The sequence below is a fragment of the Engraulis encrasicolus genome, chromosome 1 (genome assembly GCF_034702125.1).
Source record: "Engraulis encrasicolus isolate BLACKSEA-1 chromosome 1, IST_EnEncr_1.0, whole genome shotgun sequence".
Lineage (NCBI taxonomy): Eukaryota > Metazoa > Chordata > Actinopteri > Clupeiformes > Engraulidae > Engraulis > Engraulis encrasicolus.
The window spans coordinates 35,392,778-35,419,114 of NC_085857.1; the positions used below are offsets into that span (position 1 = coordinate 35,392,778).

At 42.2% G+C, this 26,337-nt stretch overlaps 2 protein-coding genes across 2 annotated transcripts; one reads left to right on the forward strand and one right to left on the reverse strand.

Annotated features, from left to right (window-relative positions):
• Positions 1-1,127: 1,127 nt before the first annotated feature.
• Positions 1,128-17,961, reverse strand: LOC134450756 (keratin, type I cytoskeletal 19-like). The gene is made up of 9 exons (XM_063200730.1): positions 17,601-17,961; positions 16,009-16,137; positions 15,239-15,321; positions 14,607-14,763; positions 11,691-11,852; positions 6,750-6,875; positions 5,096-5,325; positions 3,643-3,728; positions 1,128-1,797 (listed from the first exon to the last, which is right to left on the reverse strand). The coding sequence occupies exons 1-9, from the start codon at positions 17,901-17,903 to the stop codon at positions 1,688-1,690; spliced, it is 1,386 nt and encodes a 461-aa protein (XP_063056800.1). The 5' UTR covers positions 17,904-17,961; the 3' UTR covers positions 1,128-1,687.
• A 3,757-nt stretch (positions 17,962-21,718) lies between these two features.
• LOC134463895 (gastrin/cholecystokinin-like peptide) lies at positions 21,719-26,282 on the forward strand. Its single transcript, XM_063217270.1, has 3 exons — positions 21,719-21,804; positions 25,217-25,486; positions 26,147-26,282. Exons 2-3 carry the CDS (start codon positions 25,219-25,221, stop codon positions 26,224-26,226), a joined length of 348 nt encoding a protein of 115 aa, XP_063073340.1. The 5' UTR covers positions 21,719-21,804; positions 25,217-25,218; the 3' UTR covers positions 26,227-26,282.
• The last annotated feature ends 55 nt before the right edge of the window (positions 26,283-26,337 follow it).

Below are 26,337 nucleotides of genomic sequence, written 5' to 3' on the forward strand. Positions count from 1 at the left end.
CAGATGCGTAAAATCCCAGCATTAAGGGATTTATCTGTTACGGGTAATTCCCTTTCATGGTGATACAAGATCTCGCCCATGCTCTCATTCACTGTCTGTCACTCACTGTCTCTCTCTCTCTCTCTCTCTCTCCCCTTCATTCATCCTGAGTAATGTTTGATGTTTGGTGCATGCTGTCTACATGCTGTCTTCTTCAGCAACGTTGTCAGATAACATACTCTCTATCTCAATCTACACAAATGGGTTTAAATAAGTATAAACAGCTGTGCAGTCCTCCTGATATGTGCAGTGCCAAACTCACGCTATGCAATTCTAATGTTATGTCAGTCTTTGCGCCACCTAGCTGAAATAATGCTCTGACAGTGTTTACTTGGAACAGACTTGAACTTTCCCATTCCCCATCTCTATTTGTGTGTGCACGTGTGTGTGTGTGTGTGTGTGTGTGTGTGTGTGTGTGTGTGTGTGTGTGTGTGTGTGTGTGTGTGTGTGTGTGTGTGTGTGTGTGTGTGTGTGTGTGTGTGTGTGTGTGCCTGTCATTTTTTACACAGATAGTCTATCTATTGAGTATTTTGGAATTGATTCTGCTTAGATGGGTTAGGTAAATATTCAATATGAACTGAAAGAATACAGTTTACATTTTTCAGAAGAATGACTGGGATTCTGCTTCACATAGGACTTGAAAATTAAAGAAATGGAGAGCCAGGGGTGACGTGTCTCAATGAGCTAAGGCAGCCCAGCATTATGCTGGCGACCCGGGTTTGATTCAGCCCGAGGTCCTTTACCGATCCTTTTCCCTCTTATCTCCCACTTTTTTTTTGTCACACTCTCACTGTCCTGTAAGCCCATTATCTTTTAAAAAAGGGAGAGCCTGACATCTAGTGGATATTGTTGGTCACACACATTAATGTTTGCACGCACACACACAGACACAGACACACACACAGACACAGACAGACAGACAGACAGACAGACAGACAGACAGACAGACAGACAGACAGACAGACAGACAGACAGACAGACACACACACACACACACACACACACACACACACGCACACGCACACGCACACGCACACGCACACGCACACGCACACACACACACACAGCACGAGGTAAGTCAAACTACATCCTCTTTTATGTCATTTAATTTCCATCAACGTTCCACGCTTACAAAAAACCCACTGTAAACACAGTTAAAGTTGTTCTTAAACAAGGGCAACAGCACACATTTTATTTCTCTGTAAAAAAAGGTCCATGTGGTGAAAAAAAAGCTCCTGGATGCAAAGTGACAAGGCACATCCTATATGTAAGGCCTTTATCCGACAGGACAGTGAAGGAGTCACAGGAAACAACACAATATAAAACATCAGCTGCCTCAGAATTTCAAGTTAATTTATATCCTTATTGTAAGTTATGTGGAGCTTTGAATTGTGTTCAAAGCTCTTCATGACTTACAATAAGGATTTAAGTGACTTTTAATAAGGATTTAAATTAACTTTGAAGTCTGAGGCAGTTGGTAAACTTGTGATATTTTTTTTACGGTGAAGTGGAGAGGGATGGGGTAGGGCTTGAAAATGACATTGGCAGGACTCGAACCTGGGTCTCCACGGGCCCAGAGCCCTTTCATGGACAGGTGCATTAGCGGCGCGTTGCGTTGCACCAGAGCAACTCCCAAACAAGCTGCATCCTAGGTTGCTACGTCCTGGATCTTCTCGTCCACGGAGGAGGACACCACCACCCCGTCTACCAGCTCCTCCATAATCACCTTCACCCTGCGCTGTCTCAGGGGGTTGTGCACTAGAAGATGGAGACAGGACAGAAGATACGCAGAGGAATGTGGATGAGTGACAAATGGTTCACCTATCTTTGTTTGTGGAAGAGGTAGCCTCTTAGTGCAGATGGGGTCGACGGCGGGCCTATTCACTATTGGCTGAAAATGCTCAACTACATGTACATCATAACAACATTGCTATGACCTTACAGAGAGCCTTAAGTAACAGATTAAGACATAGCCATTACAATTGTGGTGACAGAAAGGTTGTAACAGGTTCTGCGCTAAGGAGTTAAAGGTGAAACTTAACAGAAAACTATCAACTTAAACACTTTGGTGTTTCTTTTGCCTTAAGACATGTAAAAGTTTTTTATCCTTTACCTGACATGTTTCGACGGTGTACTTCCGTCTTCATCAGAGGGTCACTGTGATGTTGATGAGTGACGTGCTTTAAAAACAGCTGATGTTGTTGTGGAGGTGTGACCTCCCTGTCACAGTGACCCTCTGATGAAGACGGAAGTACACCGTCGAAACATGTCAGGTAAAAGATAAAAACTTTTACATGTCTTAAGGCAAAAGAAACACCAAAGTGTTTAAGTTAAACAGTTAGACATAATGAACTTAATACATATAGAAAACTATCAACCCTGCAATGCTGTCATATTCCAAAAAGGAAACCTACTTGGAGTGCCCATAAGAACAAGGTGTTTAGCACTTAGATAGGTTTTCATATTCATACAGTTTGGAATTGGAAAATGTGCAAAAAAGGATTATATGGTCAAAAAACTTGCTTGTCTGATAATTCTGCACACACAGTGTAATTCTCAACAAAACAATCTTAATTTTGAGGTCACAAATTCATATTGTTTGTTTATGGATTAATATGACAATATGCAATATGTGCAATATGATACTATACATGAAAAGATAATGGCCGCTTCCAAAATAATATGTTTGTTGATGGTGTTTTATAGTAAAAGTACTCTTGAGAAATCATGTTCAATGGGCAAAAATAAGTATGTAGAATTAGCCAGACTATATCACAAGTAAGCTATACTATAGTCTGGGAACTTTCTATTCATTTTCCCATAATAGGGAAGGTTGATCTAAATCTCAAGCCGGATGGAAAGCAGGTTTTGCCTCTGGTGTTGACATCTTTGATCTTTAAATGAACTAAATTAACTAATAAATAAACTGTAAATGAAGTAATGCCCTGTAAATAAACTAATAAACTACATGACTACTTTCCTTCATCCAATAATGCTCTATGTCTTGTTCTCCCTTCCCGTTTTGCGTTTGGGTGGGTTCCCAAACTCAGGCGAAGACTTCAGCGAGGGTTTCCATTCTGTCTTTGAGATTTGAACGATCTTGCAAGTAGGGCTGTAAATAATAATCGAAATGTATCAATATATTGCGATATAATCTGACGATTGAATCGAATCACATGGTATCATGGGGCATTCTTAAGTATCGAAAATAATCGAATCGCTGCCCCCTGCCCAATGCACTCGCTCCATAACATGGTAAAAGTCCAAAAGTAATTGGAAAAAAAGTCGGATCGAATCATATTATATCGTATCTGGGCATTCTTAAGTATCGAAAATGATCGAATCGCATCTCAACGAATAATAAGACATCTATATTGAATCATATTGTCATGGAGGCTGTGATTTACACACCTACTTGCAAGGCAGCATGGCATTTTCCAGGCTAATGTAGAGTATTTGTGGGCAATCAAACAAGCCCAAAACACAGGTATTACCGAAAAAAACGAAACAATAAGAGAAGGATTGAAAAATAAGGGTTAAACAGAAAGATAAGGATTGCAAAATAAGCATTAATCAGACAGGTATGGATCAAAAAGCACTTACCATCCTCCTCCTCCTCCTCCTCCATGTACTCTGTGGTGGTGGTTGTTGTAGTCATGGAGGAAGACGTTAGCTCAGTGCTGCGGCTACTGTAGGAGAGAACAAATCCAACAACTTGGCTTTAAAACACACTCAAGCACTCCAACAAAAAAGGATAATCCAGGCAACTCCAAGTAAATAAACTAGAAAGTGAATTAAAAAGCCTTTATTAACCTATGGCTAAAGCATGATTAAACGAGCCGACCACGTTTCGACCACACTGATCTTTATTAGGGCTTAGTGAACTTAGTGACTCAAGCACTCCACTGGCATTAGAAGCGGTGGCCTTTCTAAAGTGCCAGGCCATTCTGGGAAACGTCCATTGTCATTTTGTCACCCATGCAAGGGGTAAGCACTAAACGGTACCATGCTCAGTGTACCTCAGTCATGGAGGAGGATGAGGCAGAGCCTGTATTAATTACTCTCCTCACCAAACTGGTGGGTTGGGAATCCAACTGGCAACCCTTGAGCTACAAGCCTAACCGCAGAAATACACCAGCGGCGATCTGAGCGAGGCGAGCGATGGAAGTAATTGACTTTGTATTGAGTAGCGCGACAAAAGCGATTCTGGAGACCAGAGCGATTTACGCACCGAGCGCGACAGTTTGAAGTTGAAATCTTTTCAACTTTCTATGACGCGGTTCGGCGACAAGCCGCGACAGCCAATGACTGTATAGAGGTCGGTGACCACAGCCAATGGGAATGCTTGAATGCTTTGCCTTCTGCCTGTACGGACATACTATAGTCTCCTCAATCGCTCGTATTGCTTGCTGCTGCACTCTGTCGCTTGAATCGCATCGCGCCTGGTCTATTCGCGCGGTAAAACCCCCAGTGCCTTCCTAAATGACAGACAACAGTGGACTGATGCAACATATTGCAGCCAATGGGTTCATTCAAATTCAACTTCGATCCGCTTATTATAGGTTATACTACGATTATGCTAAATGTGCTATGTAAATGTCAGTGCTAGTGCTACGCCTTACTGGAAAACCAAATACGCAAAAAAAAAACAAGTTGCAGAAACATTTCATTTGCTACAACATTTCACAAGTCCTCCTATGCAAAATTTGTAATTTGAAAATTCCCGAACCAAAGTGTCCATGGACATGCCCCGGACACATAGGGTTCTTTCCATTAACCCGACGTCTGTCCTCCCTTGTGCTTTGGATAACGGAAAGAACTCATAGTACTACCAGAGAGAGTAGAGAGAGAGAGGTTCCATTGGCCCATTGTTTCCTGGTTCTATTATGGCCCCCCTTAGGCAGATAGGCAGACCTAAGGACTGTTCTATTCATTGTAGGAGCATTATGACACGGCCCTTTAGGCAGACCGGAACCTGGTCATGTTAGGTGCCCATAGAAACCTATTATGTTGGCATATCTCTATTAAAGAATCTCTGGTACTACTGCCTACTCACGTGATGCAGCCGCCTCCCTCCCCGTCCAGCAGACGGCGGTACTCTGCGATCTCCATCTCCAGCCTCATCTTGATGTTGAGCAGCAGCTGGTACTCCTGGCTCTGCTGCGTGATGCTGGCCCCCAGCTGCTGAAGCTCCGCCTCCAGCCCGTCGATCTGCATCTGCAGATGCTGCATCAGGGAACCGTAGCGACCACTCACCTCCCCGAGCTGCTGCTCCAGGTTACACTTCTGTGGAGGGGGAAGGAGAGAGAGAGGGGGTGGGGTGGGGGAGGGAGGGGTGGTACATGGTAGAGAGAGAGAGAGAGAGAGAGAGAGAGAGGTTAGGGGTGGTGCATGGGAGAGAGAGAGAGAGAGAGAGAGAGAGAGAGAGAGAGAGAGAGAGAGAGAGAGAGAGAGAGAGAGAGAGAGAGAGAGAGAGAGAGAGAGAGAGAACTGCTCCAGCAAAGTCCCCTAGATCCAGGTTACCCTTCCGTGGAGGAGGAGAGAGAGAGAGGTTAGGGGTGGTGCGTGGCCAAGAGAGAGAGGGGGAAGGGGGGAGAGAGAGTTGCTGCAGCAGTGTTAGGGGGGTGATGATGTTAGCAGAGTCCATTAGCTCCAAGTTACCCTTCTGTGGAGGGGAAGGGAGGATAGGAGATGGTTAGGGGTGGTGGCCATGAGTCAGAGAGAGAGAGAGAGAGAGAGAGAGAGAGAGAGAGAGAGAGAGAGAGAGAGAGAGAGAGGGGTAGACAGACAGAGAGAGAGAGAGAGAGAGAGAGAGAGAGGGAGAGAGAGAGAGAGAGAGAGAGAGAGAGAGAGAGAGAGAGAGAGAGAGAGAGATGCTGCAGTAGAGTTGGGGGAGGGGGATGATGGAGAGAGCGATAAAATAATACTCTTCTGTGGAGGGGGAGAGGAGCGAGATGGTTAGGGGAGCTCATATGTCAGGTCATAGAGATATAAAGAAACAGCAACATAAATGTCCAAAGTTATTTGAAAAGAAAAAAAACTTTTCTTCACCAAGGCACTCCAAAAAGTAGTTAAAATGTCTTTATTATTATAATAATAAAGACATTTTTAACTATATTTTTTGGAGTGCCTTGGTGAAGAAAAGTTTTTTCTTTTCAAATAACTTTAGACATTGAACCTTGAACCAAAGAGCACCCACAATCATACTTTGTCATCTTTCTAAAGGGACTGAGCACGCCTCTGACTTCCAAAATAGCAACATTAATGGTTTTGTATGGAACACAAATCAACATTGATGTAGTTCTATATGAAAGAGAGAATGGGGGAGAGGAAGTGAGAGCAAGAGAGGGAGGGAGAAGTACATTTTTACATCAGGTGGTCATCAAATTGTGGGTAACACTTTATTTTAGGGATACATCTATTAGCACTAATACATACAATGTTCCTGTATAAGTAACTTGTAAGGCATTTACAAAGCAAAATCAAACATTTGTTAGGCATGTATTCGCAAATGTCTTGTTCAAGCACAATAAGGGATTTATTACCAATTTAACCTTAGTAAGGACCTAGTAGGCCTTAGCATTTGCTTAGTACATGCCTTACAAGTTACTTATACAGGCATTAACATTGTATGTATTAGTGCTAATAGATGTATCCCTAAAATAAAGTGTTATCAAATTGGGATTATGAGCGTCATCACTGTACAGTACCTGCGTGTGGAGTCCTTGCAGCTCGATCTCCAGAGTCTGGAGGGTCCTCCGTAAATCCGTCACCTCTGTCTGGGAAGTCTTCACCTCAGTGACACTGGTGGTGACCTGAGTCTGGAGTGCTGCCGCCTGCACCAAAACAGAAGGTCAGGAGAAGGTCAAGAGAACTTTTAACCCAGTAAGACACGGCCCTGTTATACCTAAATAAAGTGTTACCTGACTGGAAATGACAGTCCAGAAAATGAAACAGTGAAAGTCAATGGATCCCTGTAGCATGTAGCATGCTACACGGATCCATTGACTTTCACTAGCTTAGTGACATGCTCCCTCTTTTAACTTGTCTTAAAGCAAGACAACGGCTTACATGAAAAATAAGACACTTTACCACTTTTATAAACCCTGGCCAACGATTTTAACTGTATTAAGCCCCAAAATGGTGGCATACCCCTTTAAGTTAATGAGGAGGAATGGCATATCATCCTCCTACACTAGGCTACACCCAAAAGATCAGGATTGCTACACGTCACTGTTTTAGATTGAATAGTAACTGACAACTGGCGTGCACAGACATTTTGGGGGGCAGGTCCTGGGGTGGTGGTGGGGGGCATGTGGAACTGGCGGCTGTCACGCTTCGGTTATAATTATTTTTATTTTTTTAATCACATTTTAATGAACATTCCACAGTAAGCTAAACCAAACATTTAAACATGTTTAAAATTATGAATATTATGTAGGAAAGTTAAAATAATTAGATTACCATGCCGATAGCATAATTTACCGAATGGACTAAAAAGTGTAGGCTACTGTCGCTTTAACTGTGCGTCTCCCAGCACAGCAGTTGAACATACTTGCAGTCATCAGGAAGCGATTCATTCAGATTCCTTACTTGGAAAACTCTGCATCTCCGGTCATTTTTCCTCCATTAGTACTGATTTTAATTAGTTCATGTGTGTTTTCAAACTGTTAAGACCAATATTAAAGCCCAACTATCATTGCAAGACATTATCAAATCGTATTACACTGGTATTGTGAGTGAAAACTGCTTCTTTGGGTCGGAGATTGTATCCGTGTAAGTAATAACACTTTTCTGGAGGTGTCATTAAACACAATCCTGTTCACCGCCGCATAAGACATTACTGTGCACCCTGTTATTATTGCTGTGCAGAAGGCTATAAGTGGCAGATTTGCTGGAATTCACCCACAAACTTTTTTTTCCTCCCTGGCCATGGCCGCTGTTCTGTTCCATGCCGCCGTATGTTACAAATGTGATTTGGCGCGTTGCATATTTCATCAGGAGGCCGACGTTTTCCCAAACATACCTACATGAATCCTCTCGCTGTTTCCCAAACATTCTACAGAACAGGTTCATCGTTAGACCTGAAACTGTTTGAGCAACTTCTGGATTCGTTATAGGCTAATAATGGTTACAATCATGTTACACTGTGTTAATTGTTGACATAACTTGGGCTACCTCTTCTGCGGTAGATTTGATAAATGCACAATTAGCAAAGTCTCATTATAAAAGTCAAGGCTCTATTTAGATCACTTCCAAAGTCACTCACAAGCAACTTTGAACATCTTAAATAGGCCATTGACTGTTACCTGGCTGGAGGGGAGAACGGTGGGGGCTGCCCGCCACACTGCTGCCTGCGCAATGCGCTTCCGAATCTGTCAGTTCAAGCGCGCTCACGTTGACAAATGGAGGGATGTGTGCCGTTGGAGGGGGCATGAGGCATTATTATCACGCGATTTTAATTGACAGTCATGTCTAAATGATGATGGGAACATCGACTACAGCGTTAACCCTACATTTAAGGAATAAAATAATAGCCTAAAAAATAAAAATAAAAAACGAACTTTCAAAAGGGCACTTCTGTCCGTTAAAGGCAACTTGGTGCTGCCCAAGCAACACCTCGTGTCTATCTGTGCACGCCTATAGTAACTGACAACTGGTAACATGTTTCTGACTTGACAACACACTTTCCATTCAATGAGTTCATTCCGCCTTCACAATGTGTGATAAAGGCCACTTATGTTTGGTAGGCCACCCAAATGGATGGCAGCTAAGCCCACAATGAATAAGTTGACATTTATGACAGATTTCAGCTGGATTTACTACCATTGTACTTCTGTGATTGGACGAGCTTTGATATTCTCTTTGTCTCATGTACCAACAGACTAAACTAAGAAAATCATGACATAATTTGTATAAACTTTATTGTTGTCAGAGGCGAGGCATGAGACTGAGAACATTTCCTGGCCTGGGCATGTCTACTTGTCTGGACGGCATGCTTGAATAGAAAGATGCATGACATGACAAAAGGTGGTTTTGAATGGGCCAGGAGAAAGTCAAAAGAAAGAAGCACAGAGTTACAGAAACTCATCTGCTCTGACCTATAACCTTGATGGGTGGAGAAGACGCGCTCACACTATCGCCTAAATAGGCTAATTTAACAGTTCTTAACTGGGTGCTGAATCCCACAAAAAAACATAAATGAATGAATGAATGAAGCGAAGGACAGCACTCTTCAGATTTATTAGCGCCATTACACGCTGAAGGAGGGCTCTGCCCGAAACGTTCGTGAGCGAATAAACAAAGAAGAAATCTAAAGAGCCCTGACCTATAACCTACCTGTTGCTGTTTGTATCGCCAGCTATACGCAAAGAAATAGAAAGTGTGTTGTGTGTCAACATGACAATGGGAGTTGATTGGACTGTCTTTGATATACAGTAACCTGCTCTTTGTCTCATGTACCTACAGACAAACTAAGAGAATCATGACTCATAATTTCTGTATAAACTTTATTGTTGTCATGACATGACAAAAGGTGGTTTTGAATGGGCTAAGAGAAAATCAAAAGAAAGAGGTTGGTTACTCCTCTGCTCTGACCTCTAACCTACAAGTTGCTGTTCGTATCGCCAGCTATACACAAAGTACCTGACAACCTAACAAAACTAAATGCTCCTTACAAAAACACTGATGCTTAACTAGGCATGAACATGGATAAATTACCTATGATGAAGATGGAAACATTTGCTACTGATACTAGTCTTGTGCTATGGACTGGTTACATCCCATTGGTTTGACAGGCCATTAGTCCGACCACACACGTACTATGCCGAAACCAAAACAATTCCTAACCCAAACCGTCATTAAAGGCATGTTCTGTCAGTTTACAGCTATTTTAGCGGCATAATTTTGTAATTATTCACTTGTAGCCTGTTAGTGCAGATGGGGTCGCCGACGGGCCTATTCTCTATTTGCTGAAAATACCCAACTATATCATAACAACATTGCCATGATATTACCGAGAGCCTTAAATAACAGATTAAGACGTAACCATTACAATTGTGGTGACAGTAAAGCTACGTACACAGACACACACATTACTAGTTTCTAGCTTGCTTGCCTACTCGCCACTCTCTCACGGAAAGTTCGCTGAAAGTTCCCGCGGCTTTAACTGCCAATGTACAGGTGAGAAGTACCGAACTCTGCTTTCCAATTGGTAACTCGCTTACTCGCCTCGCTCGAAGTTAAAATATTTTCATCTCGGGATCCGCCCACATCGCGTCGCTTGTACAGTACTCGTCTACTCACCTGCTCGTCTCGCTGGAACACATTGACATTCTATTGACTTCATTCGATGAGCGAGTAACTAGTAGCGACGTGTGTGTACGGCCCTTAAGATTATAATATATATAATATAAGGGGTTAATCTGAGACGACACAACATCTGAACCCTCATCAAACACCCATGTCCTTCAATTGTTTCAAACCATGTTTAGTGTAAGTTCCTGATCACATCTGAACACTAATTGATTTTTTTTTTTTTTTTTTTTCGATTTCCGTTTTTGTTAATGAATTACGATTTCCTTCGCATTTTCCTCCTGGAGTAAATACATCCTTTAGAGAACACCACAACTGCTTGAAAGACAGAGGGATCAAAAGCCTAGTCAAGTTGTTGTAGTTAACTTGGGTTTGGGAGTAATTTAAAAAAAACTTCAGAGAAGGGACAGTTGGGATGAGTTTACTAACACTCCCCAGGCTTTGTTTTACAGTTGTAATGAGTTAGGTGACAGGAATTAGTTAGGTGACATAAATGTGTAATATGTTTTTCAGCCCTTTTAATGGGAGGAATTTTGAAAAACTGGCCCTGTTACCAGCACCCCTCATGTAATAATAATGATAATTTCATGATACTCAAAGTCGCTTGAATGTGTACGCCTATGTGTGTGGGGGGAAAAGGCATAGCCTACCCTCTTAGACCCTTTTTGTCTATGTGTTAACAATTTCACAGTGTTCTTAAATTCTTATCTCTGCTCCTATTTTGATGTATTATTTTTTTCATTACATAGACCCCTGCATGAGGGACGAATGAAACTGTGTTGTAAACCCAAATGATTCACTGTAGGCCTACTGCATTTTTATTTTATTTATAATATAAATGACAATGTACTACTATTATACATGTCATGGGTAAAATGTTATGTAGCCTTATTTCTCAAAATATATATGGCTGAAATGTAGGCCTATGCCTATAGTTTCTCCATGCGCCAATGTCATACTGTACTCATTGTTTTGCTGTTTTGCATTTACGCTGCGTGAATACAACCCCCCCCCCCCCCCCCCCCAAAGGCCAGCGTGAAAAGACCCCCCCCCCCGGCTGCCCCCACAGTTTCCAAAATTTCTGTGGGAAACACTGTCTGCCATGAAAAGGCAAAACACCTGAACTCTCATGAGCTTTGGTTACATGGGACATTTAAATCCGAATTAACTCAATTTGATCCCGAAGAAAACTTTGATCTGCTTTGAAAACATCATGTAAACACTTCACAATTCGGAATTAAGTGAAAGTGCAATGTAAATTCGATGGAACTATTTAATTCGAAATTATTAATTTGGAATTTATATCATCATGTAGACGTATCAACATCAACACTCACCTTGCCCTCGAACCATTTCTCGGCGTCGCGTCGGCTCTTCTGGATGATGGTCTCGTATTGCTCCCGCATCTCCTGCATTACCTTCTCCAAGTCAACAGGGGGCGCACAGTCCACCTCCACATGCACAGAACCACCCTGCTGCAGCCGCAGCTGCTGCAGCTCCTGAGAGAGAGAGAGAGAGAGAGAGAGAGAGAGAGAGAGAGAGAGAATAGAGAAATAGACAGACAACCAGATCAAACAAATCAATATTGATATTTTATGTCAGAGAGGGAGAGAGGGAATAGAGAAAAAGACGGACATACAGGCAGACAGGCAAGAGGATAGTTATGCATGATGTTATGTTATGTTTGTTTTTTTACTATAAGTTGTTTTTTATTTGTTAAGTTAGCAACACAGAATGTTTTTGCTACGCCAGAAGTTGAACTGAACTGAATTGAAAGACACCATGACAGATGTGTGTATGTCTGAGAGAGCCAGAGAGCAAGAAAAAAAAGATGAGTAATGAGAGAGAGAGAGAGAGAGAGAGAGGGGGGGGGAGAAAATACCCATACCCCATTCAGCTGCTAAAGGGCAAACTGGCACCAAACTGCAGAGAGATTAGTGTCATTATAAGAACTGCACTTTTCACATCTTGAGGTGTACGTCATGAGATCCCTCACCCAGGTACTTGACTGCTTTCTTTTGATGGATATAGCTGGTGAGTGATTATTCAGCATTAAGCCGGAAATGAAGTTAACCCTACAGCATTGCTATGCCAAAAAAACCCTCTCTTTTAATGAAAGCTGCTACTGTGCCTGTGAACACGTACGTTCCTTTGAACATGTACATCAAAGCTCCTCCACAGATGACACATCATCATGCTTTATGAAAGGGTCACTGAAGCTATCAAAAATAATATTCATTATAGGAGGATTGCGATAACAATGTGGTCAATGTGCTGAGTTCAGCCTGTTCCCTCTGCTTCCCCACCTGGATCTCGCACACCCTCAAGACATCAGTAACATGATTCTCCCCCTATATTCAAAGTAGAGCATGACACGGGAGTGGATTTTCACTCCCGTCCCATCCCGGTCCCAGAAAAAATATCCCATCCCGTCCCATCCCGGACTGTAGTGAAAGAAACAAATCCCATCCCGTCCACTCCTGAAAAGAATGTTTCCCAATACTGCCCACTCCCACTCAAAATCAATCCCACTCTGAAAAAATAAGCGAGCATTCTCGCTCTCGTTCATTTTTATTCCCGCTCCTGCCCGCTCCCGTTCATCTTTGAATTTTGCCTCCCATCCCGCGGGAATCCCGCAGGACCCGTGGGACCCACGGGAATTCCCGAAAAATGTCATCCTCTAATTCAAAGCCAGCAGTAGCTGCAGTAGCAGCAGTAATAGTAACTAAAAGGTGCGTGTACACCAAAAGCGACCTATGCTACCGGAGCGGCAGAAGTCATTATTTCTCTATGGAGGGTCGGCGAGCAAAGCGACCTGGGTGACCAGAGTGAATATCAGCAGTTAAAAGGCAGTTAACATTATGGTAATGAGATATGACACGGTGCATCGAAAACCAATTGGAATGTCATATCTCCAAATGTCCCAGGCTGACAAGCCAGAGCTGTTGTGTGATTAGCTAAATCTAACACGTCCAGAGCGAATACAGCGAATTCATGGTGACACATCAGCGTCCTCGGCTGCTGGGTAGCTTAGGGCATTTTCACACCTGGTCCCCTTTAAGTGAACCGAAATCAGTCCTCTTTAAGCGGACCAAGAAGTGAACCGACAGCCAAAGGACTCAGTTCTGTTTTTGTTCATATTGTGAGTGAACTACAAAAAGAACTGGCTGATCTTTCTGGTCCTGGTTGGATTTTATGGTGTGTCACTCTTCTTTTTTATCACACTCGGTCCTCTAGCCCTCCTTAAGTGATTACACCTAATCACAAGTGTAACTTGTCAGAACTCATAAGCGAACCAAACTGAGACCACATAAACCAAGGTCTCAGTGCGGTTCGCTTCCGAGGGGTCTGGGTACGCTTTGGAGCGTTCATATATGCGGCAAAAATGCTGTGTCACTACTATAGAGCTCGAAAGTCCCGCCCCTTAGTTCCGCGTTTCACGGGACCTAAGCTGACCATCTAACAACATGGTAGAGAGTAAATGAAGAGTTCAGATGCAAAACCCCCTAACTCCATTTCTGAAGACCTGCGCTTCTATATTTTTAGAGAACCCCGTTGTTGGTTTGGTTTACATTCATGTACTTGATAATACATATAAATAGTTATATTACATAAATAAAATAAAATAATATGCAATTTTGATAGCTTTGTATTAAATAAAAATGAATTAAGATTATTTTCTGAAAAGGCACTTAGGGGGTTTTGCATCTGAACTCTTCAAATATCTTCTGATCTCAGTCATGATATGCGCTGGGCTACAAATATGCTGTTTAAGAGGCTAGATAAAGATTATTCATGCAGAAGTATCAATGTTTTGTTCCGAGGCCGTCGACATGAAAAATGTGAAGAAACACAGCTTTCTAAAAAGTTTGGGGGTTCGTACGAAAAATTAAGCAAAAATATCAGAAACAACATATATGGAGCTCGTGGCACAACTCGAAGGGGATCGAAATATCATTTTAATACCGCCATTGGATTACATGCTACGATTTTCGGCTAAAAACGCTGTTGAGGTCCCATGAAATCGGGGGAAGTGACGTCACTTTCAAGCTCTATGAGTTCGCTTAGGCGGTTAAAAGGGACCAGGTGTGAAAACGCTATTAGGTCGTAGGAGACCAACGTTCAGAGTGAATGGAGTTCAATGGGAAAGCCACGCCCATTTAGGTGACTGGACTTGATCTCACTTTGTTCCATTGGTAACACACACACATCATCTTGGCTGCCATATTTAAAATCTTTGGTAGTAGTATTACCTCTTCGTGGTTGCATTTGAGCCAGACCAGTTCCTCATTCAGTCCGTTGATCTGTAACTTCAGGTCTTTGATGAGCAGCTCCACCTCACTCTTTACTGACTTGAGTCTCGCAATGTCAGCCTCGATAGTCATGCGCATGTCGCACTCATTATCAAACCTATGGGATCATATATTACTCGAGTGAATATGTGTATATACACATGACAAATAAAATATCTTGTATCTTGTATCTTGTGTATACCAGTTTCTATTATTGCATGTACAAAACACATATTACAATGACAGCCACATCAAAGCAAAAGTAATAACAGCAATTATCATTATCATCATTATCATCTTCATATATTATAACAGCTGGAAACTTAAAAAAAAAATTCTATGGGAACGTGGAATTACTAATATCTGTATGACATACTTCTTATTCTATGTATGCACGTGATCACATACAGTTCCATATTGCATACTCATGATATAAGCTGACACTTTACGCAAAAATATATTGTGCAACAGTGTCATGACTGTTGCAAAAAAACTCCAGGCTGTACTGTACACAGCTCAGGCTGCACTCTGCCACTTTGTTAGTGCTTAAGGCTACATGTTACATAATGGTTAAATGTACTGTACTGACTCACTTCACTCTGAAGTCATCCGCAGCAAGTCTTACGTTGTCAAGCTGTAAATTGATGGCCGCATTTTCTGCAATCCTAGCAGCAATCTTTAAGGAAAAAAACACACACACAAAAAGTGAGCAAATTGATCTTTTTGAGCATTATTGGCTACAGCAGACTATATTGTCAGCTACATTTTAGACCAAACATTTTAAATAGAATAGAATAGAATGGAATAGAATAGGAAATTACACACAAATGTACTGTACTGAGGGCTTTAAGACACACTCAGATCAGGACTGCAGTGGTTTGTTCCCAAGAGACAAATAGGCCTAAATGAATATTCCCACCCCTTTCTAACACTGACAATTGTTTCACACTAGGGGTCGACCGATACAGGTTTTTTAATGGCCGATGCGATACCAATTTTTTTTCATCACCCTTGGCCGATACCCGATTTCCGATAACCGATATGGATAAAAAAAGGTTAAAAAATTACAAATTTTCCAGGTCTCAAGTTAAAAATAAACATTCCTTTAACATTATCAAATTGAGGTAGAACTTGTAACATTTAAACACCCACTCTAACAATCAAGTAATGTCTAACAATCAAGTAATAAAAAAGTGAAGTGTCTTGGTGCTTTTAAAAAAAACCTGAATGACATAAAATAATAAATATTACGTATCGGCCAAAACCACACATGTATCGGCCGATACCGATACACTTAAAATATGCAAATATCGGCCCGATACCGATACTGATATAAATATCGGTCTATCCTTATTTCACACACCTGTTTGCGGAGGTCTTCGATGGTGACAGTGTAGCGGGAGTGGTCCAGCACCAGTGCAGGGCATTTCTTCTCCAAAAACTCTTTAATCTGCAGTTCCAGCTTCTGGTTAGCAGCCTCCAGGGTCCTCACCTACAGACAGGACTCTACATGTAATATTTTCATCACCAGCCAAAATGGTGTTAATCTTACGAGACAAACACACACTCACTAATGGGTCAAAGTGGCTGGTAAGTTTTATTTTCTACCAGCCAAGCTGAATTCTCACCAGCATTTTGCCGGTTGGCTGGTGTTCATTTAGAGCCCTGCCTACATATACAACTTTTCTAAAAAATCATTTGTTTCAACTTTTAATCTGTTTTTATAGGCTTTTTAATTGGTTGGCTGGTTGTTGGTTGTAAGGTAACACAAATCAATGTTTTGGAAGAAATTAGTTAATTTCAATTCTCTTTTGGTTCAGCATGATATTCTGTCTTTAGTATTATTTACAGTCTATATGGGCTATAGAGATTGTATGCATTTGTATGTTTGAATGTGTTGGTTGGTTCCGCACCAAGGGAAACATGCAGTACAAAACTACTCATCACTGCAGATTGAAGTGTGTATGTTTGCACCTGTAGTAGTCACTTTCTTAAAAAGAAAAAATGGTTACACTGTTATAAAACAGTTGTTCTAGCCCTCGGGCACACCTTCCCCACTTAAGTCTGTTATTCGGTAGTTGGGGAGGGACATTTGTAATCTTCTGCAAAACTTAATAAAATGTTTACTTGGTACATGCACAGTAGGCTACTGTGGCTTCTTTTCACCATGAAGGTTTGCGTTGGACACGTCAGCCAGGTACTGCTCTGTCATGTTTTACCTGTGAGTGGTTGCTGCCTAATCAGAGTTCAATAGATGGACATCAAAGTACATGTAGCCTAGCCTTTTTTAGACAACCTAAGGACAACTTCCACTTTGGGTCAGGAATGAGTGCCAGTCGATCAATTTGAAACATTGACAAATAAAAAGCGAAACAGACCAACAGACCAACTCATGACTATTCCACCCAGCCCATACATGTGTCTAACCTGAGTGCCCCAAACAGCAGCCTATACAACGGTCTGAATGACAACAGGCAGTTAGATGTTAAGAAGACAGCCTATGACACACCAACAATGGACACTACTTATATGCTTTCGTTGCACGTGTGATATTTACTATTACTGTGCCACTGTCTTTGGGTAATGCAAGATGAACCAGCGTTATCACTAGCTCTATGGCATAGACCTATTTAAGTTAAGACACGGCATAATAAAATTGCTGTTACCAGAATGGCAATAACGAAGTCATAGTGCATTACTAAAGGCCCTGTATTATGTTGTAGTGGTGTAGTACTATGGTAGTTAACTTTTCAATGACTATTACAGCGTGCCACTGGAGGTACAGTGTGCATTAAGGGGTTAAGAAATGCATGGTCTCAGATAGGCCTACCCAAAGGAATCATAGTAGGCGACAGACATTAGCCTATAAATTGTCTGTTGATGAGGAGGCGCGTGTGGTTTCAGCCAGGTGGTCCCATATTTTCTCTTACTTCTCACTCCCCCTCTAAATCATACCTTATCGAGATAAGAGGCCAGGCGATCGTTGAGATTTTGCATTGTCTGCTTTTCGTTGACAACACACGCGGACATATCGCCACCCGCTGCCATGGAAACTGACGACGACGCGGCGCTGGAGATGCGCGTGCCAAATCCTCCCGCGCCTCCATACACACTTGGCGCGCGGTTTCCATGAAGGGACAGGCGCGAGCTGCCTCCACCGAATCCAGAGTAATTCAACCCGCTGGCCGAACTGAATCCAATTGGACCTGCTCCGCTTCTGCTGCTGGAGCTGAAGCTTCGGCTAACTCTCACAGACATGGTGACTGGGGGTAAACGTAGCCTACCCAAACAAGCCTTTTCCCGACTGAAGGTGTGCCCTCACCTTGCCAGTGACTTCTTTTTAAAGAAGTCGTTAAGATGGGCCTGCCATTTGGCGTGTTACGTCACGCGTGGTGTCAAACAGCATCACCTTTGATGCCGGTAACGTCTGCACTCACTCTTGTGTCACTCCCTCAGACTGTTTGTATTAACTGTTAAAAGCTCACGGTTACGCATGGGCATGTGTGGGCCATGGGCATCATTGTTTATAATTTCCTTACACGTTTCTGCAAATGTCAAGTCAGACCAGGAGCTAAGTTAACCTATCTATTTGGAGAAATTAGACCTATATATGTGAAAGGTTGCAAAAATTATTTTACATCATAGCCTCTTCCAATTTTATTTTCTCACACTCCAATTAAACAACGATTATTCAGAATTATTATACAGCTATAGCTCTTGTTATAACAAACGTGGATTTAAGGAAATCTGCTTCCTGTGCTGTTTCAAGTGTAGGCATGTGCCCGACTCTCTGTGGGAGAGAGACCACTGTTTATTTACCACAGAATCCACCGGTTTAACCTTGTCTAAGGCCACCTTCTTGCTTCTGTCACTTCATCTATCACTCATTTTGTTGTTTGTTTTAAGACAAAAAAGCCAATAACCAGGCCCTCGCTTGATGGCAGACATCCATTAAATTAGACAAAGCCAAGTAGTAGCATACAATAGTGTCTGTCATGCCTTTAAAAATAAAACCCTCAACGTTAAGTAGTAACAACTTGTTAGGAGAGGCCACACAAAATGCCCAATTTCTTTTGAATAGGAGGGGGAGAAAGTAACCTCCTCTTCCCTGGAGAGAGACACTGAGAAATATTGGAGCCTGAAAAGGATCACACGCTCTGTTCAAGGCCGGATTAAGATGGCCTGGGGCCCCTAGGTTACAGGTTGCTGTGGAGTCCCCTGGAAGGCAAATTTCGTGAAAAATTTATAGACATAGAAGGTAGAGAATGCGCGTACATCAGTGGCACAGGTGCTGGCCAAAATAAAGTAACTGAAGTAAAAGATAGAAGTCAGCAACACTGTTAATGCTCCCAGTTGTTTTATTTGCACATGCAACATTTCGGACCTTCGTCCTTTTTCAAGTGCAAATTTATAGACATAGACAGTATATCAATTACGAGGCAGGAATTAAGGATTGCATGCTTATCAACTGCATTCAACACAACAGATATATCTTTCAATATTGCACTTACCAATACGGCAATTTTTCACTTGTGGCCAATCAGGGCCCCCCTGACAGGTGGGGGGGCCCTTGTCTCCAGCCTTATCTAGCCTTTGCATTAATCCGGCCCTGGGTCTGTTGGGAACACAGAAGATACATGTATTGCCAGCAGAGAATGTTTGCGTGCAAGTTATTTAGGGGCTCCTCCCATTTACTCTGTTTCGCTCTCTGTTTTGCCCATTTCAGAGGAAGGATTAGAGCATTGTCATGCATCATTAAAGCGGTAGAGATGACAGATGAAGGAGGCAGGACTTAATAGATTTTTTTTAACTTGTTTTTTTCTCATTTATGTCAAGAGTCAAGTAGTCTCAGAGAGACACTGACTGCAGGCAGATAGGCGTCTTCTCACAATGACCTCTCTCACACTGAACTTGGGCCGTCTTTCCCTAGCACACTTTCCCAGACATACACTCCTCATACTGCAGTTAAACTCTAGTAAATGCATGGTCCCTGTCATAAAGTTGTTGTTACCAGAATGGCAATGACCAAGTCCTAATATATGACTAAATACACTGTCATGTCATATCATTTAGTGTAGTACAGTCTTTTTTTTTTAATTATTTTTAGCAACAACAGTGTTCCACTTGCGGGACGGTGCATGTTTTAATGCTCAGGGCCACTGCTAAGGTTTTGGATGCCCTAATCTGGTCAGGAGGCCCCCCTCATAATTAAACCATAATAATATTGATCTACCAACTAATAAATATGTTTTCTAATGTACGTAATTCAACATTTTTTTTCATGACTGTTTTTAGTCGCTCTCAATTTAAGAGTCCGCAATTTTGGGGGGCAAAGGGGTGGGTACCTTACCACTCTGCATACTCTGCTTATGTCTAGCGGCGGCCCTGATAATGCTACACAAGAGATGGGAGAGAGAGGCGCTAGAGAAAATGCTTTGGTTATTTTCAATTCATGTGTCAGAAGTGTGAGTGCCTGAAGGCCAATGTGTCTTCTCATGTAGATCATAATGTACTCAGCATGAGGGGTTCAAGGGTTCAGGCTATATCGTAGCCTATAGGTGTGTTTTCTTACCGCGTTTTCACACCTGGTCCCTTTCAGCCAACTAAGCGAACTCAGAGTAGTGACTCAGCATTTTTGCAGCGTAATGTAACAGCGTTTTTACACCTGGTCCCTTTCAGCCACCTAAGCGAACTCAGAGTAGTGACTCAGCATTTTTGACGCATATGTGAACGCTCCAAAGCGTACCCAGACCCCTCGGAAGCGAACCGTACTGAGACCTTGGTTGACGTGGTCTGCTGTTCTCAGTTAGGTTCGCTTATGAGTTTTGACAAGTTACACTTGTGACTAGATGTAATCACTTAAGGAGGGCTCTAGAGGACTGGGTGTGATAAAAAAGAAGAGTGACACAACATAAAAGCCTACCAGGACCAGACATTTTAGCCAGTTATTTTTGTAATTCACTCACAATGAACAAAAACAGAACTGAGTGTCTTGCACCTTCCTGCACTACCTCACTTTAACAATAAGACAATTTAGCATGCTGCTTACAATTCCAGGACTCCTGTGTATGTCTATGTCTTGGCATGGTACAGAGAGAGAAACGTAATTTAATTTTCCTGTATGACCTGTGCATATGAAGAAAGTGACAATAAAAGCTGACTTGACTTGACTTGACTTGACTTGACTTGAACTGGGTCCTTGCTGTCGGTTCGCTTTTTGGTCCATTTAAAGAGGACTGAGTTTGGTTCGCTTAAAGGGGACCAGATGTGAAAACCCTATTAGATGCCAAGTCATGGCAATGAGGTGCATTAATTGCTAGAGGAAGAACAGAATTGTGAATTTGTTGGAATTTAAATAATTCATTACATTGAATTAATAATGTGCAAGGGCAAATCATACTCACACCTCTCAGAACACAACTGGAAAGTTTGATAATATACTGTATATAATTTGTCATATTTTATTTTATTTTATTTGATATTTTAACCCTGGACCTACTCTCTAAGTCAGGGGTGTCAAACTCAAATTGAAAATTGAGGGCCAATATCAAAATCTGGAATGAAGTTGCGGGCAAAACTCTATATTTAAAAAAAAAAAAACCTGACTAAAATTGTGCAAACACACACTTAATATTGAAATTTCATAAACAGATTCCCATCATGATAGTTCAAATTCGCACATATTTTGCAGGCCTAAGTGTTTCGCTGACCTGGGCCCACCCATATTCACACACCCATATTCACACACCCATATGACGCATCAAATTTCATGTTCAAGTCTTATTACGCTATGAATGGTGTGTGTGTGCCAACTGTGTAAACATTTGAAATGATCTCGTGGGCAAATAGAATGACTCCACTGGCCAGATTTCGCACCTGAGCCTGAGTTTGACATCCCTGCTCCAAGTGTTCATTTAATACGACATCATTAAAATTTTGTAATAAGTGTACAAGCACAACACAGTACACAACCCGACCCTTTGTGTCCAGTCCAGTCTGCTTCATGAGAATCAGCCGGTACCGAGCCTGGCATTCTTACTTACAAGTCATTAGCTTATTATCAACTGGCATTATATAGGAGGTCTGTGTTTCTTTACACCACAAATGGTTGCCATAACCTGACTCCAAGGCAGAGCTACATTCATCAGCCGAGAGTCAGGCTAGCATTTTTCACCATCTTTGACAAGTCTAGCCTAATGTGACCTTGACTGGATGGAGTAAAAAAAAGGAAAAGAACACCCTTAATGGACTCACCCTGTCTGGAATTTTATTTTTAGTCAAGTCATCTTGTGAGTCATGGAATGTAGGCCTAACCGTTGTGTCTGTGTGTTGATATTTGATCCTCCTCGATTTGAGGTATGTGACTTGTGTGCCGAAGGACACACCAACACTCACTCATAGGAAAATCACTTAATCACTTAATATTTGTTATCCGCAATTCTGTAGAATGCTTTTGTTATTGTCTAGAGGGCGTTAGGGAATCAGGTGTGGTTGCTCATGTTGCACTAGATTTCTAGATTTCCTTGTAGCTACGGGGAGACATGCAGGGTCGAGTACCATCTAAGGCAAAGATTTTCTGAAGAAATGACACATAGGGTTCACACCTGGTCCCCTTTAAGTGAACCAAACTCAGTCCTCTTTAGGTGGACCAAAAAGCGAACCAACAACAAAAGGACTCAGTTCTGTTTTTGTTCATATTGTGAGTGTATTAAATAAAGAACTCACTGATCTCTCTGACCCTGTTAGGCTTTTATGGTGTGTCACTCTTCTTTTTTATCACTCTTGGTCCTCTAGAGCCCTCCTTAAGTGATTACAGCTAGTCACAAGTGTGACTTGTCAAAACTCATAAGCCAACCGAACTGAGACCACGTCAACCAAGGTCTCAGTACGGTTCGCTTCCGAGGGGTCTGGGTACGCTTTGGAGCGTTCACATATGTGGCAAAAATGCTGAGTCACTACTCTGAGTTCGCTTAGGCGGCTGAAAGGGACCAGGAGTCCGTTTCTCGATTCTTGCCTTTGCTAACCGTCTTAAGTCGGTCTTGAGTTGGTCGTAAGTTGCTCTTGAGTTGGTCTTAAGTTGGTCTTAAGTTGGTCTTCAGTTGGTCTTTAGACGCAAGACCAACTTAAGAATAACTTAAGAACAACTTAAGAACAACTTAAGACCAACTCAAGACCTTGGTTACAACGTTGGTCTTAAGAACGAACAAAATGGCTAAAGTCGTTAGCAAAGGCACTGTCGAGAAACGACCCCCAGGTGTGAAAACACTATTAGGTCGTAGGAGACCAACGTTCAGAGTGGATGGAGTTCAATGGGATAGCCACGCCCATTTAGGTGACTGGACTTGATCCCACTTTGTTCCATTGGTAAGACACACACATCATCTTGGCTGCCATATTTAAAATCTGAAAGGGACCAGGTGTGAAAACGCTGACAGTACATGAACACGCCTAATACCCGCCTAATGACAAGGATGACTTGTGCGTTTTTCTTCAATTTATTGCATACAAATTGCATAGAATCTACCCAACACCTTGCATTAAGAGGTTACTGCCAGACTGCTTTTATGACACCCAGTGTGTGAACCTCCCAAAAAACTATAAGCCCACTGTTGGGAAGACTGACACAAAAGTATACCAATAAAAATGCTCCCAAATGCATGGTACACATGTCCAGGCATCTTTATGAGATGAGTGGGTTGTGTAAGAGTTTTGTGTCACAGTGTTTTACATACAGTGTAAGTGGAAAAAATCACCTAAAAAGTACTCTTGAAAGGCACCATGCACGTCTTAAAGGAGCACTCCTGCCAATTTCAATATGCTGTTGTATTGCTCACGCTACCCTTGACTTGTCAGTAGCCGGTGACGACACAGTTTTTGGCTCAGCCCTTTCCGAGATATGAGCTATTCTAATGGGGGCAACTTTTGTTTACATTTCAAAAAAACATTTTTATTTATTCCCAAAAACATCCAAAAGGATGTCCAACATCAGCAGACAGCTAGCAAACAGCGATACTTTTTGGGAAAATATTTGGAGTAGGCCAAGGTTAATTAAAAAAAAAAAATGTATACAAAAGTTGCCCCCATTAGAATAGCTCATATCTCGGAAAGGGCTGAGCCAAAAACTGCATCGTCACCGGCTACTGACAAGTCCCGGTACTCTGTGTAGAGTGTGTAGTACTGTCTGGCCCACTGGGTTTTCACACCTTAAAAGAAAGGTCATGTAATTGGTTGTAGAGTGTGTGGGCTATTATACTGAACTTAGTGTTTTATTTGACTTGTCAAAAAGGAGTCCAAGGTACTCTTCTTGTGCAAAAATATTTGTAAAAAAGCCTTTATTTAGACATGGCAATTAAGTTAAAAACATGAGGGCAGAGACGTTTCATTTAGATAGTATGAAAACAGAACACCAAGTCTGTTACATAAAATGTGACTCCTCTGTCTCTGTTGAATTTGATGGTAGATAGTCCTTTGGTTGCGGATGATGCATCAGGGCATGCCTAGCATGAACAACCTGTCGTAAAACATAGAAAACCTTTCACCTTATCAGCCTAAGATACGTACATGGGTGCTACGCCACTCTGATAAGGACAATCATTTCTTCTGTGTCGATCCTGCAATTAACCATGGTGAGAATCAATAGACATGTGTAAAGTCGCAACAACTTCTGCTTTAAGTTGTGTCATTTGGAAAGAGTTAAGTGCTAAAAGTCGTAAAAGTCAAGAACTGTTCCAATTGCTGCTGTCAGAAAATCATTTAAATACCCATGCCTCCTGTTTTAATCGACTTGATCATTTCCTTTTTGCGTCAGCATCCTCCAAGGTTTTTTTCTAATTAACAGCCAAGTTTGAGTCATCGATCACACATGGTTATTGTCTATATAAAAGAGCCTTCAGATCTCAGCAGATAGCCGAGACTGGTTTGTGTTACAGTTTACTTTCACAGGTAAGCAATTTCATTTGGTTTTACATTTGAAATAAATGGGCTATCACTTGACGCTTGTTGATTATACATTTTGCACGAAGGCCTATCCTTTATTTCTGCAGTCACAATGAGACTGTTGTGTTTTTCAAGTGAGCCCTGACAGTGAAGGTTCTTTCAGTCTATGCGCCTGGGGACGGAATTAACAGGCCCCCCCAAGTACAAGGGTGAGGCCTTGAAGATGTCTGCCTTTTTCTTTTTTCTTTTTTTTGATCTGCTTCTTGTACATGGGTGGTTTGATCTTGTGATGGGTGGTTGCTGCTGGGTTAATATACTTGTTGTGCATAGGGCCCAATGTGTCTCTTTATGGGCCTAATAGCTGTATCAAGTTAGCTAATGCCTCTTTTCCACTGCCGGTTTTCTGGTAGGCCTACATTTCGGCAAAGCATGACTCAGCCGCTACTTTTTGCTTTTCTAATAGGCACGACACAGCTCAATCCTAAAGCAAAAAGTGGCGGCCGAGTCGCGCTGTGTCGAGCTGTAGGCCTGCCATAAAACCGGCAATGGAAAAGAGGCATAAGAATGTACAAAACAATTCTAATCAACTAATCAAATGTAAACTGATTTCATTGTCTTTGCCTGTTTTTCCTCAGAGATGGCACTTCATCATATCGCTGTGATGGTACTCGTTGCACTACTGGCTGCCTCATGCCTGGCCTCCCCGTTGTCTCAGGCTGATGGGGCTACGGGAAAAGGAGCCCACGTAGCGGAGATCCGGGCCAAGAGGGACATCGCCCGCAAAGCGTTAGCACGGCGAGAGAACTCTGTCCAGACGCTGGACAACACCCGTGTGGAGCGGATGCTCCCTCTGCCCGACGACCAGCGGGAGTACATGAATAGGCAAATCATGCAGGCCCTGGCAGGTGTGTGTCCGTCACAGAGCACCAGCTAGGACCACCTTGTGGTGTTCCAGCAACACATTTAACACACAAGTAAGTCAGGAAAAGAGAGCGTAACTTTACTTTCTTCTTACATTATAGCACATTACAGAGAGAGAGATGGGAACCTGGCTCACTGGTCAACACTATCTTCACATGATTTTATTTGTCTGACTCCGAAGTGTTTTTTTCTGTAGTTGACTGAAACACAGACAGACAGACATGACAGATAGACACAGACAGACAGACAGACAGACAGACAGAGGGCCATTGCAATATCTGGTGCAGCACCTTTCCGAGAGGCCAGGTATGCTGCCTATAGTGCCCTTGTCTATACATGGGTTCTCAATTTTTGTTTTCCCCTGGCTGCGCGACTCTGACTGCGCACAACTCAATCTCTGATTTTTGGGAACCACTGTTGGTCAAAAAAATGAACTCACATGGTTGGCTGCCAGTGTCTTGCCCCTCCTCAACGCTGTGTTTACAATTTTTTTTTAAAAATACATGTTTACAGAGCATGTTACATTGAGTAGACGGGATAAACATAGAAAGAATACACTGTGTATGTGTGTACAGTATATGGACAACAGACCAGTGCAATAGCTTTGCTGGAATCTCTAATGTCTGTCTTTTTTTCATTTGCAGAGATCATCAGCCAAAACGAGTGCTTCTCAGACAGAGACTACAAAGGCTGGGTGGACTTTGGGAAAAGAAGTGTGGAGTAACTTGTCAGCTGTGTTTTGGCGTACAGTGTTGAATGTAATGTAACTTCGAATGTAACTTTTGCTGCTGCATCTAACTGAAATAAATGTTATATTATCCTGGCTACATATTGT

What these genes read in the sequence shown, in the direction of transcription:
- LOC134450756 (XM_063200730.1), bottom strand. Translation starts at nt 17,903, where the DNA reads ATGTCTGTGAGAGTTAGCCGAAGCTTCAGCTCCAGCAGCAGAAGCGGA. An exon ending in GCGGATGACTTCAGAGTGAA is followed by an intron (nt 14,764 to 15,238) that starts GTGAGTCAGTAC and finishes ATGATCCCATAG; the next exon opens with GTTTGATAATGAGTGCGACA. An exon ending in GAGGGAGGCGGCTGCATCAC is followed by an intron (nt 3,729 to 5,095) that starts GTGAGTAGGCAG and finishes TCTCTCCTACAG; the next exon opens with TAGCCGCAGCACTGAGCTAA.
- LOC134463895 (XM_063217270.1), top strand. Translation starts at nt 25,219, where the DNA reads ATGGCACTTCATCATATCGCTGTGATGGTACTCGTTGCACTACTGGCT. An exon ending in AATCATGCAGGCCCTGGCAG is followed by an intron (nt 25,487 to 26,146) that starts GTGTGTGTCCGT and finishes TTTCATTTGCAG; the next exon opens with AGATCATCAGCCAAAACGAG.